Raw genomic sequence first — 20,943 nt, forward strand, 5'->3', positions numbered from 1 at the left:
AATCAGGCTTTTCCACAAAAGGCTACCCTTTGTGATAAATGAATCTCTGAAAAAGATTCTAATATAACTTACCATTATGTATGGCATTCATCAACTTCGAGAAAGCTTTTGAGTTAGGAGAAAAAGGGCTTCATGTTAAGATCATGTTTAACAGACACACAAAAGAATATATGTATAGACAGGAATTGCAGTGAACAATAATATACCTGAATACATCTTTCTTGTATTAGAGCTCTGATCATTTACAGTAGCTCAAATTGTAAAATGGATTTATTTCTATCCACTATAATTTTTTACTTATATTTCTTTTATCAGTGTTGGTTAGATTTTAAATGTCAAGTATAAGAACATTCCAGCACACGCCAATTAGCTGCATTCTAAAGCTACTATTACAAATAAAAATTCAAATACTTTCAGAGGCAATCAATCCTCCCAACAAAAGACTGATTTCAATTTCATTGTCTGCAACAAATTTAAAAACTCAAACAAAGTTGCCTTGCCAATTTTAATCGCGAGGCATGTGTTCTGCTTCACTGATAGACTGAGACAAACTCAAGCAACCAAGAAGTTTAAACGAAAATGATTGTGTCCCCTGGACTTCAGGGAGCTCAGTTCAAGAACAACTCAGATACGCAGAGAGAAAGAATGTACAACTAGTGGCACACCAAAGGAGATGCTCACATGAATTTCCTTTCCTTCAAGGGTTGGGGTTTTCAGAGAGTATTGATCTCTGATCCTGAAGTGCCAGAGCACACTCACACGCTCTGCTGAGTGGCTCTAACAGAGCCTCCGCAGCATCACGACAGGTTAATGCCCAGCTGCAGAGTGGTGACAGTCATGCAGATGCTGGCCCTCTTACACTTATGCCACCAGTTTATTCCTGATTACGATAATGACCTCATGACTACAGAATTATTTCAGTTTCAGCTTACTTCACTTTTTCACACTACTAATGAACAAATCCCTCAGCTTACACATCTGGTATGACAAGATGATTGAATGAAGGATTTTACAAGTGAGTGTGGTGAGCACCTCTCTCATACTTCCATGGGTGCATTTTCTACCTGCATCAGCCTCTGAGGTCTAGCTGTAATAACTGTTCATCTTCCAACAGGGTAATTGCCTCGAATGCTTTATTTTTCTTCTTAGGTCTCATCAGCATTGGAAACTACTGAAGATTGCTGTCACAACCCATTTTTTAACTGCCAGGCTATTCTGAACATAAGGATTTAAAAAAAATGAACTAACAATAAAGACACCTTAAACTTCTGTCATTGACACTCAATTTTTACAAAACTAATTCAGACGTAATTTTAAAAGAAAACAAAATAAAACAAAAAGCCTTGACTTCTACCTATTGACTCAAATAACTAGTCAAAGGTATTTCAATGGAAAAACTTTTAAAATTTTGAAAACTTCAATTAAAGCTTTACATACAAAGTCTGTACTGTAAAAATACAGTTGGATTTTTTTTTTTTCATTTTGTGGTTCAGGAAAAGAACCCACAATATACAAAATCCTGAATGAATCTTGACAAAAGTGCATTAATCCAATAAAACTGAAACTGATAATTTTAATTAACTTTCTCAACAGTTTTCAGAGAACTAACAAAATGTACAAGAATATACTTAGAAGCAAAACTACTACTTTACACAGAAAAAATATTACTTAAATGCACAGTTACTAATGTCTGGAATCATATACATTATACTATTTGGACACATTCTGTCTCAGGTGCAGAGAACAGAATGCAACTGCAGTTTGCCACCCTCAGCAGCAGAATCGTTTCACCCACATCTACTCCTTATAGCCTTTATTGATTATTATTATATCAGTTTGTTCCAGTTATGCTCAACTTTTGTGCACAAGAAATAACATCCATTTTGATCCACCACCGCTTTCGATATTAAGGAAAGTCCCTTTCAAATTTAAGGAATAATCGAGTAGGTTTGGGAGGGGGCTTGGGGGGATGGTGGTGGGCGGGTTTTATTTTATTTTATTCAAACAAGCTCAGCCCTAGATTGCCTGAAGATACAACCTTTTGCTTTTGTTTCTTTAAAACTGTACCACATGGGAACTATCATTAACCCAAGAAATCGCACTAAAATGAGCATCACTCAAGAGGTATGAGAAAGTTTTAAAGTAGAATAGACTAGATATGCCACAATGATAAATGTATTACTACAACATACACATTTCGTAGACAAATGAGGAAGAGATGCTGTTAAAGACCTGACAAAACAGTTCAGTAGACCTAGACAGCAACATGGGGTTAAAACAGCTCTTTTCTGGCAACTCAGTAACACAAAGTAGGAGAACAGTAAAATAAAGCAGGGGAAACAAAGTGCAGTAGCACCACTTCCAACTGCAGCTACTAAATGTGGGGGGAAAACTTCTTTTTAACTGACAGTATAGACTATCCTTAAGAGAACAATGCCAATTGAAGGACACATGAATTACACTTTAATAGTCTGCTACCGTGCAGAAGGAACTTTTCACAATAATCATGTGCTTCAATGAAATAAATATGTGAGGAAAGGATTCACAACTTTGATTCTTACTTTCAAAGTCCCTTTTTCTGGAATCCTTAAGATTTCCAATAGGAAGTAACAAAACTATCATGCAATGATGAAAAAAAAGACAAATATAGTGTTTCAAATCATCAGAAGAGAACAGAAAACAAAAAGCGTAATTATGATACTTTAAAAATTCATGTTGCACCTGTATTTCAAATACTATCTGCATCTCTTAGAAGAGGATATAAGTAGCACTAAGAGACATCTAGAACAGTTAGGAAGGATATATAGAATGAATGACAAAAATGTCTTAAGATATATAGGTCTAAAAATGGTAACAGGGAAATGACAGAGTTATCAATTTTAAACCCTGTAAAAAGATGCTGAACACTTTTAATGATTATTCACTGTATTCAGAGAGGTATCAAAACATGATCAGCCACAGTTGCGGAAAAAGTACATCCTTTTACAATGCATAAAGATTTGAAACTCACTTCTCATTTTTCAGGTATTAACAGCATAAATGGCTCCAAAAATTATTACACAAATTCATGGAAGAGACCAATTAATGGAAAAGATCGACAGCTGCAGATATCCAACTCTGAGAGATATGCAAAGGATCCTAGTAAGAAAACATCCCGTTTAACAGAATTCCCTTAAAACATTGTTCTAACACAGACCTCATCCAGTTACACGAGGAAAGGCCAGCACTTGATCCGTCCCCTTGGGACTGATGGAGCTAATTCTAGACTCTCCCTAAGCCTCAGCATAGAACAGAAGGAGAAGTGTTCCCCTACCACTATTCCCTTCGACACTCCATAAATTAGTAGGAGGCAGATGAAAAAAGGTGTTTTATTCTGGAAGGAAAAAAGGGCCACTGTCTTGGTTCCTTGGTTCTATAACTGCCTCTATTGGCAGCTATGTCCTTCCTGACTTTCCTGTGCCCAAGCACCCTCCCAGCCATCTAGTTTTCTCCTACAATTTACAGCCAAGCTATTGAACTCCAGCATTCTAAGGTGTCAAGAAAGGTTAGATATTGTGAACGGTAACCACATAAATGCCAAAAAACTACATGCTGTAATAGATGGACTTCACATTCTTTGTTTTCCTTTATTTTTCATCTCCGCTGCCTTACGCACTTTCCTCTTAGTCTTGGCTGAATCCTTCCTCTCTTTATCCAGCCCTTATGGTAGCTACTATTGCTTGCTTTATTTAGAACCTCACACTTACTCTTCTTTAAAATCAGTTCTGCTCAGAAAAAACTTTGATGCTTCCAGTTCATTCACTTTAGTTTCAAAATACCTCTGAACTGACTGTGTAGTAATACCTACATTCAAGTCACCATCCTTTGGCCATTTGTTACTTGGTTTTAAGCAAATTGGTTATGCATACAAAAACTAAATTTCAATTCTAAGCTTATCACTACTCCCACAACAGAAAAAGAGCCTAGTGACTTTGTGCCTTGAAAACGTGTCACTTGCTGTAACCCACCACTCAATCCCTCAGATTAGACATTTGCCCAGGACAGTTATTACACTTTAAGAGAATAATAAAAACCCCAAACCAACCAAAACAAAAAAAAACCCACCACACTCAGAACAAACAAAACAAAACAGACAAAAAAACCCCAACAACTGGAATCTGAGATTCTTATGTGAAAGCTAACTATGATGACAGTTTATGAGTTGCTTTTTCATTTGTTTAGGAGAATGGGGCAATGGGGGGGGGGAGGGCCTGCTTGGGGTTTTTCGTTTGTTTGGGGGTTTTTTTTTGGTTTGTGGAGTTTGGGGTTTTTTTATTTACTTGGAACCTCTGGTCATTCTTATCAAGAAATCCTTCTCCTAAATGTTCAAAACAAATAAACAGTGAGAAACAGAAATAAAAGCAAGCCAAGTACAAAGGATCTGATAGGATTACTCACACACAAGCCCCAGCTGCATGTTCATATTCTTCAGCTCTGTTACCAGATTCCATGAATCTGTTCCCAACTCAAACTTCTAGAGTTACACAGGTCCAAACACCATAGATGCTCACTCACTCTTTCTTGACAAAAATTTTCCTTTTTTTTCCAGTTACTTAGTTAAATGAGAACTCTCTTCAGAAACTTTTTACCACTGTAAGTAATTCTCTCTCACAAAAACATATGCAGCAAGTTAGATCACTGTCAAAATCAAGTTTTCTTACTGCTATCCTTATGGCCTTCTCACAGACACCTCACATATCTACCAGATCTCACACTGAAAGATGAAGATTTCTATTTAAACACTGGATTAAAAGTATAGAAAGAAAAATATGAAGTAATGAGTCTGCATCTAAACTAAGTGTTAAATCCTAGTTTACTTCAAATGGACAAAAAAATTGCTTTAAATTCAGGATCAGATAAGAAGTAGCTTTTCTAACAATACAAAATAGTTTTTTTCACTATTTCCAGTATTACCACCACAAAAGCCCTGATAAGAACTGCCCTGATCAGTATTTTAACAGTACATTTTGTGTATATGGCATACCTGTATATCAAGCTCCTACAGCACTTTTTCAGGTATGCCTAATGCTCCTGAAAGAGAGGTTTATTTAACTAACCTGGAGATACAGTGTTGGCTTACCTGTGCTAATGTTCTGCACTTTATTTATGCTGGGGAGGGTTACTAAAAATGAGCTCCCACTCAGGTGTATGAACACAAAGATCTTGCAACTACAGGTAACGTTTGTACAGTATCAGGCAGTGCCATATAGTGAAAAGGCACTGGGACACACTGTCATTTAGTGTACCTAAGACACGTCTTTACATCTAGACTGACACTGGATTCCACAGTTTCTCTTTTTAAAGTGTTTTTAATGCAAATGCTACTGAAATCTTCAGGTGTACTTGTAAAGCTATCCCCGTTGGCTCCTGCCATTTTAAGTGCAGCTGGAAGTTCAGACTGTCATCAGCCATAGCACATGGAACTGCCCAGGGACCACCTGACAGCAAATACTTCACTACCACAGCAAGAACTGTTGTGGGGCACAAGCTGCAGTGTTGTACCAAGTGACACTACACTACCACAGCCCAGGTTATCTAGAACTTCAGAAAGCTGCTGTTCTTAGTCCTATCACATCCATATAACCTATTTTAGGAAGTAAAATAAATTACTTACATAAAAAGGAATCATAAGGAAGTGTGGACTTGATAATCAGACACTTGGCCCTATAATATCTGTTTTAAAAAGCAGTATAGGTCCTATACACCAACACATGAATCTGTCCAATATAAGTCTGAATGGATTTGTCCCCAAGCAACATCTTTCAGTGAAAAGTTCCATTATTTTAAGGTAACAAGTCTTTGTATACCACTGCATTCTGTTAGCATTTCTATTTAAATTTTTTGTTTTCTGTTTAAAACTTTACAAGAGAATCTAAGCAATTATTACAATAATCAATAACAGCTCCAGATATCACAGCCTCTCCTCAAGTATAATCCTAAAACAATCTTCAGTTAGTTTAACTTCTGGTACTGCAGCTCTTCACATCAAATAAATGGAAAATGTAAATGCAAAGTACACTTCCTTCTGATTTTAAAAACCTGACTGTAGTGCTGTCACCTCTGACTGACGACAACAACAAAAAAAGAATTTCACCATATGAATTGGACAGTCTTCAGAAAGACAAAGATGCTTCAAGAACCATCAACACATACATATCACTTATTTTTCAGCTATATTTGATTTCTGAAAGACTTGAAAGTCTGTAAGATCTGAAAAGTACAATTTTCAAGGAGGGGTAAAAAACCCTACTGCTCCTTTTATAGTCAAGTCTCTTCTCTACCCTCCCCCGCACACACTTTTTTATGTTCCCATGTCACCTTTAACAGATTTTATGGAGTTAAAAGACTGATTGCTATCTCACATTTGACTTACAAAGAATGCCATACTCCAGTAATTGACTCCAGATGCTGAAAAATGTTCACACTCAAAAAGATGAATATTTTAATTTTAGAATCTATCTATAAAAAACCCCTCTTCATTTGATACCATTTAATAAGACTTTTTTAAGTTAAGTAATTTTTAAAGGAGATCCTGGGAACTGAATAGTTTCAGGTAAGCAAACACCACCTGCATCTCACTTTATTTTCCATGCAACAGTAGAATTCCATCTAAGGACTATTTCCGTGATCTTCACGAAAGAGACACACCTCTGAAGCAAATATCAAATTCTGCAACAAAGACATTTGATAGGACAGAAATCTTAATTGCTTCACAGTGCCTCCCTGTTCCCCTGATGTATCTATCTTAAATTCTAATTCTTAGTTTTACAATAAGAGTTAAAGAACTAATGCAATCTAAGCACAGAACTGAAGTTTCAGTGCATTTTCTCTTTCTGCCTTTTTTTTTAATATAATAATGATAATTCCACATACTTTTTCTCCATGTATCTGCAAAGACAATCAACCCCTGGAAAAGGAGAAAATTTATTTTCTTCACTATTTAGACAACAGCAATAGCAAAGCTGTCAGATAGATCACATCCATACAGTGTAGTTTAACCAGATTACTCAGGCCTAAAATAAGTGAGGTTTTATTAGGAGTTCAAACCTAACACTAAATATATACAAGGCACTTTGTTGGCTTATGAACCAAATAAAATCTAAAAGCAAACAGTTCACAAAAAGCTCATGGACTTCTTTGAAAACCTTCCCCTACCAAACAAGAAAGATTTATAGTGGAATTTGAAAATAGTAAGTACAGAAACTTAAGTAGTCTTCAAGCCCTTCCCAGTCCATTTTCTTCTCTGCCAATATAGATACAACTAATGAAATAGTGTATTCATTCAGATACTTACTACGTTTCAAAAAGCTGGTATTTACACGCCAATTCTGAAAAAAAAATCTATATGGGCAAAATCTAGACCTGCAGAACTTCTTGTATTTGTATTAAATTCATATTTGGGTAGAAGAGTCACAAAACTTAAATAAAAGCAAAATTTAAAACAGTTTAGAAATATTTACATGTTTTTGCTCAGCTGTTTGAAATTATTACGTCTTTCTCCTGAAATAATAACTACCAAAATTTTCTTTATTTCTTTATTTTGTTATTAAACAAAGGACCTAAAAGGGAAGTCAAGAAAACATATATTTCCTTTCCTGTATTAATTTGTTTTTTGCTTTGTTGCATCTGAAATGTATTACAAGTTCATAATTTAAACATACTGTTTGCTGTTGACTGTCAAAGAATAATAAATAAATAAATAATGACATATTTTGAAATTTAAATAGAAACTAATGCCCAGACTCACCGTAATTTAGGAATCTAGTTTAAAGATATAATCTTCAAAATTTCCATTTTAACCTGAGAGACACATTCTTATAAAACAATTAACCAGTCAGGCAATTTCCACAGCTGCCAAGATCTTCTCCAATATTAGCAGCCTCAGCAGCTTGACATGGAACCTCTCTCCTAGCTAACAGAACTTACCTTACCTTCCTTGGGATATTTTTTTTTTCACTTCAGAAAGCCCTCACATCTGTTTTCACTCAAAAAAAATCCAAAACAAACAAAGGAAAAAAAACCCTAAATTTTTTGTAGAAAGAAAACTTTTTTTTTTGTTTTGCTTTGTTTTAAATCAAGTTTTGTTTCAAAGCAAGTTTTGTTTCAAAGTAATGCTCCAAGAGTTTCTAATCTTCCAACATTCACAGGGAGCATGATTTGCATCTCAAGCCAAAACCACTGCTTCCGTGGAAAGTCAGGCAGCTTGGAGACTCCAGAAGTGGAAAGGCTGAACACTTCTTGTTTTCAGCAGCCCATCCAATTAAGTGCTATAGGTTTGTATTTCCATGTTAACCTTTTTTTTTTTTTTTAAACAAAAAACGAGGCAATTACAGTATGCAGTATGCAATTACCAATAAAAACATCTTGACCAAGAATATTAATTCTTCCTGGATAACAATTATGGTCATGCTTCTAAACATTTTTGGAAAAGGAAATATTCTCAAATTAAAGATATTCCAGTCTAGCAAACAGCTTCAGACTCTTTGAAAAGGATGTTTTAAAAACATTAATCTTTATACGCCTCTTCTCAACTTTCACATTCATAGTCATAATTTAGGAGGAAAGTCATAATTAAATACAGTACTCTGCTACCTGCAATATTCAGGGAGTAATTTCAAGTGATGTACCTTTTCTATCCCTTCTTGAAATGACTGTCACAGGGATCACAATAGCCTTTTTTTTCCCCTAAAGCATCTCAATGTGAAATAATGTTCAGTTCTCCATTATTATTCAGAAGTTTTTCATAATTGTTTTCAAAACACATCTCTGTTAGAAGAGATGTGTTCATTGTTCATTGTTTTTTTGTACACAGCCTTCTCAATCGAGGAATTCATTACATCCAAGTACATTTTTTACAACATACAGTTTTAGAAACCACCCTAAACCCCCAGAGAAAGCAGAAAAGATGACTTAATTTCTTCCAAATCTCTGATAAAAGCATAAACATACTGTGTTACGAACCAATTTCTACAGACCCATGCTGCCTAACAATTCACTAATAACTACTGTATTTTGAAATGCATTATTTGCCCAGTTACAGACTATTTCATATGCTAAACTGATGCACCATGCTAATTTTTCTTTTAGAAATCAAAGGGACAATACAGAACAGAATTAGGTTCATAGGTAAGAACCAAACAAGAATCTCTGCAAGTACACTGATTTCTTAGCTCTAGAATGTCCTCCACCTGCAAATCCAATAAATATGCTCAACTAAACTGTATCTTCTAGAAAATATATCTAAATTTTTGGAACTGAAAATTGTTCAACTATTACTTTCTCTCACTTGATCATGTTCTACCTTTTTTGTTAAGGGTCACTGTAGCACCAGCTTTCAGTTCCTCTTACGATATTCACAGTTCGATAAACTCTCTCCTTAGCTATCCTCCAATAACATGCTTCTTCCAGTCGTTGAATCTTTCTTGCGGCTCTTCTTTTCTTTACAGAGAGCAGACAGCAGAACTAGACACAGTATTCAAAGACCAGACGCTTTGAGCACAGAGCTGCCTTTCTCATTAGCTTGCTGTTTATGCATTAAAACATTTTTAAACACAGCTCAGCACTGGAAACTCAGACATAGCTGATTAATTACCTTTATACTTTTTCTCTACAGCCCTTCCTTCCCCAGAAGGTCATCCTTATCCTGCAAGTATACATCCATCTTTCTAAGATGCAATCATTTACTTTAGGTCCACCAACTTTACTCTTAGTTTGTATTCTGACCGAGAGATTTGTTTTACCCTGTCCTCATAACCAGATTAGTTTCAAAAATTGCAGAGCTGTCCAACAGATTTCACAGAATATTCTGAGCTGGAAGGGATTCACAAGGATCATCAAGTCCAACCCTTAAGTGAATGGCCCATATGGGGATCAAACCCACGACCCTGGTGTTATTAGCAACACCTGGCTCTAACCAACTGAGCAAAAAGCTGATGACTGATGCAAGGGGAAATAACAAAACAAAGTAAACTCTGGTTTAATAATTCTCTGATCGAAATTTAATTGAGACTTAACTATTAACTACAGTTAATGGAAGGGTTTGCTGACTTCCTATCATTACAGTTCTTTATTTAAAATGTCATGCTGTATGAGTTGAAACGTAGACATCTACTATGCCACTTTTAATAAAAAATATTTAATAAAATTATTTTTTAAATAGGAAATTAGTCCAATAAGTGCTTTTCCATAACTCACAATAACCACCATGAATCATTACATCTTTGTATCTCTTACTATCTTTCTTCTGTCAGGCACATCGTAATTGCGCAGAATTAACTGACTCACCGGTTTCTGACCACTTCACGAGTTTTAAAGACTTCCTGAATTTAATACTGACAGTCTAAGAACACGGAAGTATGAGGGATTCCTCGTCAGGAACTGTCAATACTTTTAGCTGTAGCTGCTGATAACAACTGTTTTAGTTAAGAACACTGATGAGGGGGTCCCTTTCATGATAATCCCCATTTTTATAAGCTACTACCTTCGCGTGATTTCTTCCCTGTTACCTGATGAATGTCTCCATGTTTTCTACACCAACAATCATCAATTTTAATATTTTAATCTTGCACACCGTTTACCAATCTCAACATCACTTCTGCTGAGCCTCAAATACAAAGAATGAAAAACTCTGCACGCTAATTTTGACTTGTGTGTTTTCTACTCCATTTGCTTAGTCCTAAAAGGACATTAATATCTATTAGTATCAATTTGTTCTTTGCATTCCACCTCCTCTGGAATACAAACTGGCTTTTAACACAGCAAGACTACTTCTTCTGCTTTGGTGTCCTTAGCAGATGAATCTAACAGCACAAACTGTTTCAGAATAACTTTTTCTAAACTCTTTCTCCCAGCAGATTTAGTTAGTAAGACAAACTAAACACAGCATCACGAAGATTTAACGTAAGTACTGAGGGACTCAGTATCTGAATAAGAATGATTTCAAGTTACATTTCTACTTTGAAACTCAGCGTTCTCTTACATCATCAGCACGACAACGAGCTTAACAGTACAATGATCTTGCACAGTGTAACACTTGTAACACTTGATAAAGGTTCCAGCACTGCTTGAATGAGATGAGAAACGAGAACAAAATACATGGAACCAAGCTGAAGCATTTAGAAAACTTGTATGTAAAGCTGAAATTTGACTGCATAAGACCAACTCAGAGAGACCTGATTTCCTCTCCCTAAAAAACATTAACACTTTCCCAATCAGAGCTTGAAACATTGCTTTATTAGTAAAATACTGGGTTCAGATGTGTCCTTTATTTCAAAAACTGTCTAGTATTACCAACCAGAGCATACTGAAGGTTGGTTAAGGGTAGAATATATATGATGCAGAGATAAAAATGTAGGAAGACAAATTATAAGTTTGCCTTAATTGGGACAAAGGAATTCCAGAAGATGAGCATAGCAATAGTGCTGAAACAATGGGCTAATCATTTTGAGGCCAGATTTTTAAGTTAACCTTCTCCAGTCTTCATAAAGAAAAAAAAATAACTTTATAAGCTTTTTTAGGGTTTGCAGTACTCGTAAGGGCACAAAATCAATTATACAAAAATTAAAATATTGAAGCAAATCATCCCTTGAAGTACTTAGCTACTGAAGTTGATACTACACAATTTGTTGTACACTTGTAATCAGTAGCAGACCTGGGAAAGGCAGAGAAGTGCTTGAAGCACTGTAATACTTCCAGCAGCAAGTATCCATGGCCGAACTTGGAGACAACTGCACGAGAACTTTATCTACTGTGAAACAGAACTTTCAGCTGACTTCTGATACTTGACTGCTTTCCATTTTACCTTGCTACATTATTCCACAAAAGCCAGAAAGTGCTGTATGCCACATAAAATGGTCCTTTCCCTATTGCTGTGGGACATGAGATCTCAGGAAGTTCTTCGTGCATTGAAACATACTCCAAACAAAGAGGGGCCAGAGCCACACAAACTGCTTGACAGAAAAATACAAAATGCATGAAAGTTATTTATCATAACTGTATTTTTTTTTCCTTCCCATCACCTTATTAGCCTCTGCACTCCTGCTAAAATAAAGTGCAAGTGTAGTAAAAGAACATTTGATCTTGGAATTTGCTACTGGGACAAGGTACTACTACCATCTGTTCTAATCCCTGGGCTAAAGTTTTCTATTCTTTAATCAATGCTGTTGTGAAAATTAAAAAAAAAAGAAAAAAATTAAAAGCCTTCAGCAGAAGGGATCAATGCTTTACATACTACAGACTAGAATTCTTTAAGTATTATTCCCTAGGAGGATGCTGAGAACACAACTACCGGACTTGAAAAGTTAAATAGTTCTTTAAAATTGTAGAACTCAGATGAACTCACCCTCTCGCCCTTCACCACCCTTGGCCCCATTAAAGAAATTCAGATTCTGAAAGCACTCCAAAGACCAACCCCATATGGGGTGAACTAGTATCAGCTTTATATAACTCCCACTGACAACTGACTTATATCTTCCTAGACAATAATCTTACAGTGCCTGTGAAATCCCAACAGAAAGATAAGTGTGGTTTGTTAATCAGCTGTTATTAGCTAAAGAATTTTTTTTTTAAACAGGGAGAGACATACTAGTAAAATGTTAATTTACTACAAAAATTCCTTATGCGCCTACCAAATAAATCTTATAAAACCTTATTTCAGTGTTTCCTAAGAGGTTATAAATACATTTCAGAAAAAATCATAAGGGGCATAAAGATTGAACATTTAAGTGATCAAAATCCAAACACATCAGACCAGTTGCATGGCAACTGTAATAAAACCTGTGTGTATGTGCTGCAGCAGCTTTTAATCACATGTCCTTATACTATTCACGGTATTTCTCTGTTCTTACTAAGCAGGAAACAGAAGTCTTGTGGACTAGATAAAAGTTTGGAGAGGACAAATATTTTCAGAAAATGAGCTGAATATACTTATTCTGAATAAAACCTCAATGGAAGACATTTAATTATGATAAATAGCACATGATGAATCTGCATTACCTCGTAAAATAAGGTTTCCTTCACATTTCATCTAATTTGAGCATTAACTATGAACAAAATTATCATACAGCTTTGAAGTCACGTTTTTCATAATTTTTATGGATCTCAACAAGTACTCTTCAGAAAACTGAAAAAGAATGGTAGCTTCAGATAGCTGCAGTTAGGAAGGTTATTAAAAAGGATAAAAAAAGAGGAAGAGATTCTTGAAAAAGGGCCTCAAAAGCTTTGTTTAGTATGGTCTAGCTCATTCCCAATTCTGCTTCTTTGAAGTAACAAGGCAATTCCAAGTAAGAGTCGGTAAAAACTTTTCGACTTGAGTAAACTGCATTTTCTCTCACTACATTTACGTGCACAAAATCTTACTTGGGGGTTTGGGTCATATAATTTAGATTCACATGTCAGATTTTGTTACTGGACAATGTAGACACATTTCAAAGAGAAACATCCACATATCATACCTGAGAAAATGTATGTTCCTGATAATACTGATAACACTCATATGCCCTTCCTCATTGTAACAAAGTTGTAAATGGACTGCTAAACCCAGAAAATGCTTATGATGAAGTGAGGAAAGCAGCACTAAAACCATAAGGAAAAGGGGAAATGAGGGAGAAGAGTACATTAAAACAATATGTTGTGGTTCAAACAGTATTTTCTGGATAAATTTAGAGCTCATGCTCCAAGACAAAGACATTCCTTTTGGTTTTGTATCTTTGGGTTTTCTTGTTTTTATTGGAGTGATATTGTTTGTTTGTTTTTCATTCATATTCTTTGGCAGCTTCAGAAAATGCCAGTTTTAGAGGATGGGTGTAATACTGGCTACCAAGAATCTAACTATGCTTAACAGAAGTGAAATTATAGGCTGAATATCACGATAAGAGTAATAAAACCTATCCAGTATTTCCAACCACATCTTTCAAAACAAGGAGTTTAACATTATCACTGGTATTTTATAGATAGAAGAGTGAGATCTAATACAGAGGACAGAGGAAGTAAGAACGGATCTGGCCAGGTAAAGGCCTGTTCAAGGTGCTGACAAGACCAGAATATTCACACAAATATAAGGGGCGAAACACGGGTCATTCACTTCAAACAAAGACCTTGTACTTCTATCTGTTACCCCAACTACAACTATACATAATCCACCTCAAAGAGATTACAAAGGATTAAGACAGTTTGCACTATAATAATCAGAACACTGACATAAATCTGCAAAGATGGTCTCTGTTCATAATAGGTATGAGGTGAACTTGTTATTAAAATTGTATTTCAAACAAAAAGATAAACAGTGAACTCTAAATTCTGTCATAAACCATTTCTCCCTGAAGATTTCAATACAGGAAAATAATATTTAATATAGTTGCCACTGCTATTGTCTAATAAAATAGCCATTTTTACCCCTAATAAAAATCATCATTTGCCTATATCTAGCAGATTCCAAACAATGTGGGTTTGAGATCAAGTTTTTAAGTACCTGCCTTCCTTGTTCTAAAGAAAATATGAAGTTTTTTGTTTCTTGAAGCATGTATATTTTAAAAGTATCTCTTGTTTATACAATAAAAATATACAATATCAAAAGCAAATATTCAAGTTCCATTTCTCTTTTCCACCATAACAGAAAAATTAAGCAAAAATCTCGCTACAACAAAAAGGACAAAATTTCAAAGTTTCAAAAGCCAGGTAGTTTGTTATTCTAATCCAAACACAAAAGCTTTGAAAGAAACTTCAGAGCAACAAAGACTTTGGTAGGTACAGTATTCTGCTAGGCCATTCCACACACGTTTACTGGGAACAGAAAGCCTCTCACAGCCCCAGATGCACATAAACAGAGGAAGAACAAACCAGCCAGCTTCAATTGCTAAAAAGCACGCAAGAATATAAGAATGTCATCCAGCTGCACAGGGGTCCAGATTCAGAATATACTTTTGCATGTTTAAACTGGTAATTCTCCATATAGACAATTTGGCTTTTAGTTAAGCTAAATTGGGAAAAAATAATTGAGGGATGTACTCAGCACAGCTGACATGCCTGAGTAACAATTTTGTTTTCTCTGTGTAACAGAACATACAGACAATACAGTCTGTGTTATCACTTATTTTAGCTAAACCTGTCACATGTAATTTCCAAAGAACCTATTTTCATGCAACTTACTGTTTTTCCCCCTATAGCTTCAAAACCTGCATTTATATTGCCTATAGGCCAATACATGTGTCAATCTACTACAGCCACCTACAGCACAGTGGCACCAGTACACAGAACAAAACTTACTCTTCCATGACACTTTAAATGATACCCTGTTTTTGAAAGCATACTCAGAATTACAGCTAAAATAATAAAAACATATTTCGAGGTAAGAAAACAAATCCAATAAATGCCTACCTGAACCCACTGGAGATGAACCAACACTAAGACTTTGTAAACTTCCATTCCTGAGCAAAGTTGGAGATTTTTGAAGACCAGAGCTTGTCACACTTCCTGCAGCAGATGCCACAGATGAAGTAGGGGAAGCAGAAGAAACTGAAAGATGGGAAAGACTTTCTTGACTTTTATTTCCTTTGGGTCTACCGGGCCCATGTTTACTTTGTTTATTTCCTTTCCGTTTCTTCTCTGTTACAGTTTTTTCTTCTATTCCAGAAGTTTGAGCTCGTTTGTATGCTGTAGAAGTAAGGCTTGAATTACCTATGTCTCCAGGTGAGCTTTCAAAGTTTTTAGATTGGGAAACAGCTGATGATGAAGGGAGACCAATTAATGAAGTGAAACAATTAACACTCCCCTCTTGACTCCCAGCCTCTCCTTTATGTACATCTTTGGTTGACGAAGCCTGCTGAGAATGCGTGAAACTGTCACTTCGCAGATCTGTGTCTGTAAAACTCAAAAAATCTTGGGGAGACTGAACTGAACTTCCAGAAGATGACTTTATGCTCCCAGGAGTGCCCAAAAAGCTTCCTAAAAAAGGAAAAAAAAAAAAAAAAAGGTACTTTTTTTTTAACCTGCAGTTGATGAAAACTGATGGGAAATACTACTATCTTAGAATACAAAACTTCAGTGTGGAGGGACTTTATGAAAAGCATTATGAAGAGCTAAAGAACCAATTTTTCTAAATAACTCATTGGTTCTCCTGCTGATCTTCATTCTGCTGGATATGATTCTCAGATTCGTGTCTGAGATTCAGATTCAAATTTGGAGCACAAAGAAAGCAAAATTAAATATTAGGAGAATAACAACTTTGCTGCTTAGGCAATTTAGACATCCATCATGTTTTGAAGCCACTACAATAAACAAACATTTGGTGCAAGTCAGAGCAGGTTTTTATAAACACGCACGTATAAAAAAGGAAGGCTGATAGAAATGTGCTATGATCATACCTACACTATCTCTGCAATCTTCCTTACCATTCTACCCAAAATCAAGGGTCTGGCACAGGTCAAAGGAACAGCAATTGTACTTAATTTACCCTGGCTGAGGAGATGTTCCACAAAAGAGGTATTTTTCAAAAGCACAAGAAAGTAAGTGAAAAACAGCGTATAAAATTGGTATTTTAAGACTTCTTTAGCACTGTCACAGAACTACAAACATCTTTTGTGTAACAGAACTACATTGTTTCTATAATATTTGGAATGCAGTCGTTTCATCACTGTATTAGTGCATGCAAGGTAGAAAATGGAGAACTCTTGGGAATTACAAACATCTACTTCCACTGAAATTCAGTAATTTTATATGTGGGTACTATTTCACAGAACTCAGACTGATGATAACTATCCCATCAAGAAAATATTTCTAAATATGACATTAGCTATAGAAAACCCACCCCCTTTAAAAATTAGTGTTTTGTCATTAGTACTCCAGAAAATATTGTTAAGAATTCCATTTAAAATACAATTTACATTAATACAGCAAATTTCTAAAATTTGTTTTTTAGAAGTGTCAATAGTGCCTGGTTTTAGTATGTTTGTAAGGTAAAAACTTTGTGTTACTTAAGGTAAATAAACCATATATACTTGTCACATAATCATTTTCTGTTAATATATTTCAACAACAAAAAAAAGTTAAGTAAAAAGGTCTTTGAAGAAAATGGTATACTTTAAATGTCTGCATCTTGAAAAATTATCTGGGGGCTACTGCATCCTATCCATTAGGTAATCCAGTTTCATTCTAATGTGCACTGACTACAAACCATTACTGTTACTTCCTTAAAGAGCTAAGAAAGACCTCTAGACTCAAATCCATGCTCAAGTTTATCCCAGACTAACTTCTCAGCATATAAAGACACTTCTTTTTTTAGCAGATAAAGAGAATACTCTAACAGTGTGAACAAAAGCACCGCTTCTGCACTTTAAGATGCACGACCTTCTTTTTCATGTTGTGACAACAAACTTTTTGGCCTGAAAAAAGCCAAATGAGAATAACATTCTCATTATTGAGGATAAAAGATAAACTACTTTTCAAGTTTTAAATATATAAAATTTCTAATCCACGTCATTACAGCACAACAATCAGTACCTTGCTGAAAAGGGCTAGCTGCAGTCACAGTTGTTCCTGGATTTCTTCCAGCAGCAGGCTTTCTTCCCCTCTGACCTGAGCTGTGACCTGCAGATTTCTTCCCTTTGCTCTCTGACCCTCTAGCCTCTGAAGAATCTTTTCCACTTGAAACGTGTGTAGGAACTTCCTGGAAATTTGCATTTGTAAATCGAGCTGTGGTATCTTCCAATCGCTTCAAGGAGCCCGACATGGAGTTGTTGCTAGTGCTTGTGTATGTCTAGCATTTTGATAAGAGAGAAGAAATAAAGGAAACAGGTCACACAAAAAAATTGCAAAAAAAAGAACTGTTAAAAGACCCCATTCTTTCAAACAAGCTGAGAAGTGTTCAAATACTAATGTAATCGGAGACAGCAGGAGTTGCAGAAACTGAACCATGAATATTCTCAGCAAACAACTGAAGTACATAAAATTTCATTTTGTGGAAAAAAATGCATAGAACTAATGGCTTTGGTTGAAATTTTTACTTCACTGAGGTCAATGCATTAATCTCATATCTATGGTTACAGTCTTTATAGTCTATTTAAATAGCATATTGCTATTTTATGCTCAAAATTAAAAATTAAAAACTAACTTTAAATGCTCTTCTGAACATACACCTTTTATACAGCTTTTTTTGTGAAACTGGAAATATTGTTCCATCAGCAGTGGAACTGTTAAAGGCTTCAGAACCTAAGAACTTGCATTTTTAAGACTTTACAATCCCAACACCAAACCAAAGTCAATAAGCCCAACTGCCCCTTATGTCTTCCTTTCCCATCATCACATCAGGATTCTCTGCCATCTGAACTGTCCCGTTCATCCAGTTCCTTAACTATCATCAAGTAAAGAAGACATATGAGATCTACTTGGCTAAGACACACCTACTTCAAACCCACTGTCTGACAGGAAGTAAAAGGAAAATACACTCTTGAGTTTCCAGTGCAAATTTCTTCCTCAACCCCCACCCACCCCCAAGAATTCTGGCCCTTCTCCTACACTCATACACTCTTCACAGGGCTTTCAAAAATTTTATCTTTAGGTCCATTATTCCTCTGTTAAATTTTTTTACAACTGCACATATTGATGAATAATAGTCAAACGAGGTTCACAGAAAGTAATTAGGTGGGCAGGGAAATTGCATGCACAACATTAGAAAACCATACAAAGGAATAGAATTTTCCTCATGACTAAAAAAAAAAGTGGAGATGTGATAGCAGAATTTTAGTAGCAGAAGAAAAAAAATGAAAGCAAAATCAGGAAAAAGGAAAAAACATTCCGATGTTATTCATACTTAAATCATCTAGTAAAATAGCTGTTTAAAGCTTCCTAAAAAAATATGGATCAAACCTAGAAGCTACTCATCTGTTCAAAATGAGCTTGTTCCTCAGTTCTTTACAGAACAGAATTTAAAATAGTATCTATATTTATCTTGATTAAAGACCGCACAAACACATGCCTCTTAAAATTGAGCATATACACACATTTTCCCTTTCCCAAGCGGGATGCTTGTTGAATTTAGGCCTAAAGCAAAACATTTCTTCATCTTTACAAACAGCTTTATATACCAGCTATACAAAGTTTTCCATATTTCACTAAAACAGCTAAGACATTTACATAAACCTTACTTTTCAGTTGCAAATGACAGAAGACAACTAAATAAACAAGCTTTGAGGAAGGCAAAAGTTTCAATCTGTTGCATACCACTCTGTATGAATTACTATCAGCTGCTATAAAAAACCACTACAGATTTTCTGTACAACAGTAAAGAAAAATCAGTTTGAGTCTGTTAACAGTACAACGTTAAAAATAATTTACCTCAAATTCATATAACTATATTGGTATTTCTAATGAAGATGAAGCCAACTCTAAGGCAAGCATAGCAGTTAACTTTTTGAACTATTATGAAGTCCACGGTATGTTCAATTTTCTGGAAACTGGTAAGTCACTTGACCTGAATTAAGAAGCAGCAGTTCAAACTCAGGCCATTTGAACAACGAGTTTCCAGACATGCAAGAACCCAAACCAAAAGTCAGGCTTCTTCTAGGATCCAAGATTCCTCCTCTTATCAAAAACCTTCCTAGACTAATTCATATCTCCTATCAACTCAGTTAATATTAATTGCAAGGATAATTCTCTATAGATATCAACATAGTTTAATGCTATCTAGTCCCTCTTCCCCATTCCTGCAGGATTTTTTAAATACTTGTTTATTTTAAAGGGAAATAAAGAGTTTAACAGAGCCATACAGACTGGCCAGGGCTAGGCAGTGACAAGTAAGCATTATTTTGCAAATACTGTGTGAAGATTTGGTTTGACTGCAAGCCTGAGTCCCGTTCTTGGCAGATTTTGGAGAACATGCGTGCACATCACAGTTCTGCTTTTTTTGCTCCACCAGCTGTTTGTGCTTCGGAAGGTGCTGTAAAGTGTACTGGAATCTACATGCTTACTCAGCCTATCTTGAACACTAATATGATGCAACACACCCTAATTAGCCAAATAAAATTAGTATCATTTGGTTGGCTGGGTTGGTTTTTTTCCCCACAAATTATATTCCTTACTTTAAGGAGTTAATTGCAACAAAGTGCCCTAACCCAGATACACCTACATCAATTGCTTCCAGAATCCCTAAGATATGCAATAGAATCTAAGGTAAAACTGCAGCAAAACTTTAGCTTATTAAGCTAATTGGTTCATACAATAACCTTCCCACCACTAAACAAACTGCTGTCTAAAATGCTAAGTTCTAACAAGCAAAGACCTAATAGAAATGTTTCAGAAAAACCTTAATATACCATGGCAAAGTTAAATTGTTTGTTCGGTTTGGGTTTTTTTGAGATCAGGAGTGTGAGTGGCAGGGAGTAAGAACCTGAGGATAGAGGCAGAACACCTTTGGTTATTTACTGAATGGCTTCAGCCTCTGCAGCCCCCCTGAGCTTGTAATGCTGTCCCCTCCCAGCACATGTGTTTTAAATGGAATACACTCCTCGAGGCTGCCCCACTGACTGCTCACACTGCAGTCAGTCACCTCCCTTCATTTCAACGCAGACATCCCCCAAAAAGGAGATTCCACAGATGCTGTCACTCAATGCCATTCCTGAGGTAGTCTGGGAGGACTTGACTATTTCATGAATGTTAAACCTATTCTCAGAAAACACTCAGTACCTCCTAGTGCAATTACCAAGCTGTGTGTATCAGGGTTCTCCTCTACGCTTCCCATAAACCAGTCTGCAGGTTTTTTTTCCAGAAAGCACACTTTCACATTGCCCACTTGGCGCACAGAGAGCTGCTGTCATTTTTACACTCCCCATACATCACTCTGTGTGCCCTGAAGAGTTATATCATCCATCTGCAGCAGGCCTTAAAACTTCCGAGGAAAGATTTATATTTATGGTA

The 20,943-nt window shown here is 35.8% G+C and overlaps 1 protein-coding gene across 7 annotated transcripts in view; it reads right to left on the reverse strand.

Moving 5' to 3' along the window:
* The window catches only part of MLLT10 (MLLT10, histone lysine methyltransferase DOT1L cofactor), a 123,154-nt gene that overhangs the window by 44,533 nt on the left and 57,678 nt on the right, over positions 1-20,943 (reverse strand). For all 7 annotated transcript variants that reach the window (XM_027658797.1, XM_027658799.1, XM_027658802.1 and 4 more), the window contains 2 exons: positions 17,533-17,788; positions 15,412-15,978 (listed from right to left, as the gene is read on the reverse strand). In XM_027658797.1, the coding sequence (XP_027514598.1) occupies positions 15,412-15,978; positions 17,533-17,788 (823 nt within the window). The remainder of the gene's footprint in view (positions 1-15,411; positions 15,979-17,532; positions 17,789-20,943) is intronic.

This window comes from Corapipo altera, unplaced genomic scaffold (genome assembly GCF_003945725.1).
Source record: "Corapipo altera isolate COAL_440 unplaced genomic scaffold, ASM394572v1 63, whole genome shotgun sequence".
In the NCBI taxonomy this organism is placed as follows: domain Eukaryota; kingdom Metazoa; phylum Chordata; class Aves; order Passeriformes; family Pipridae; genus Corapipo; species Corapipo altera.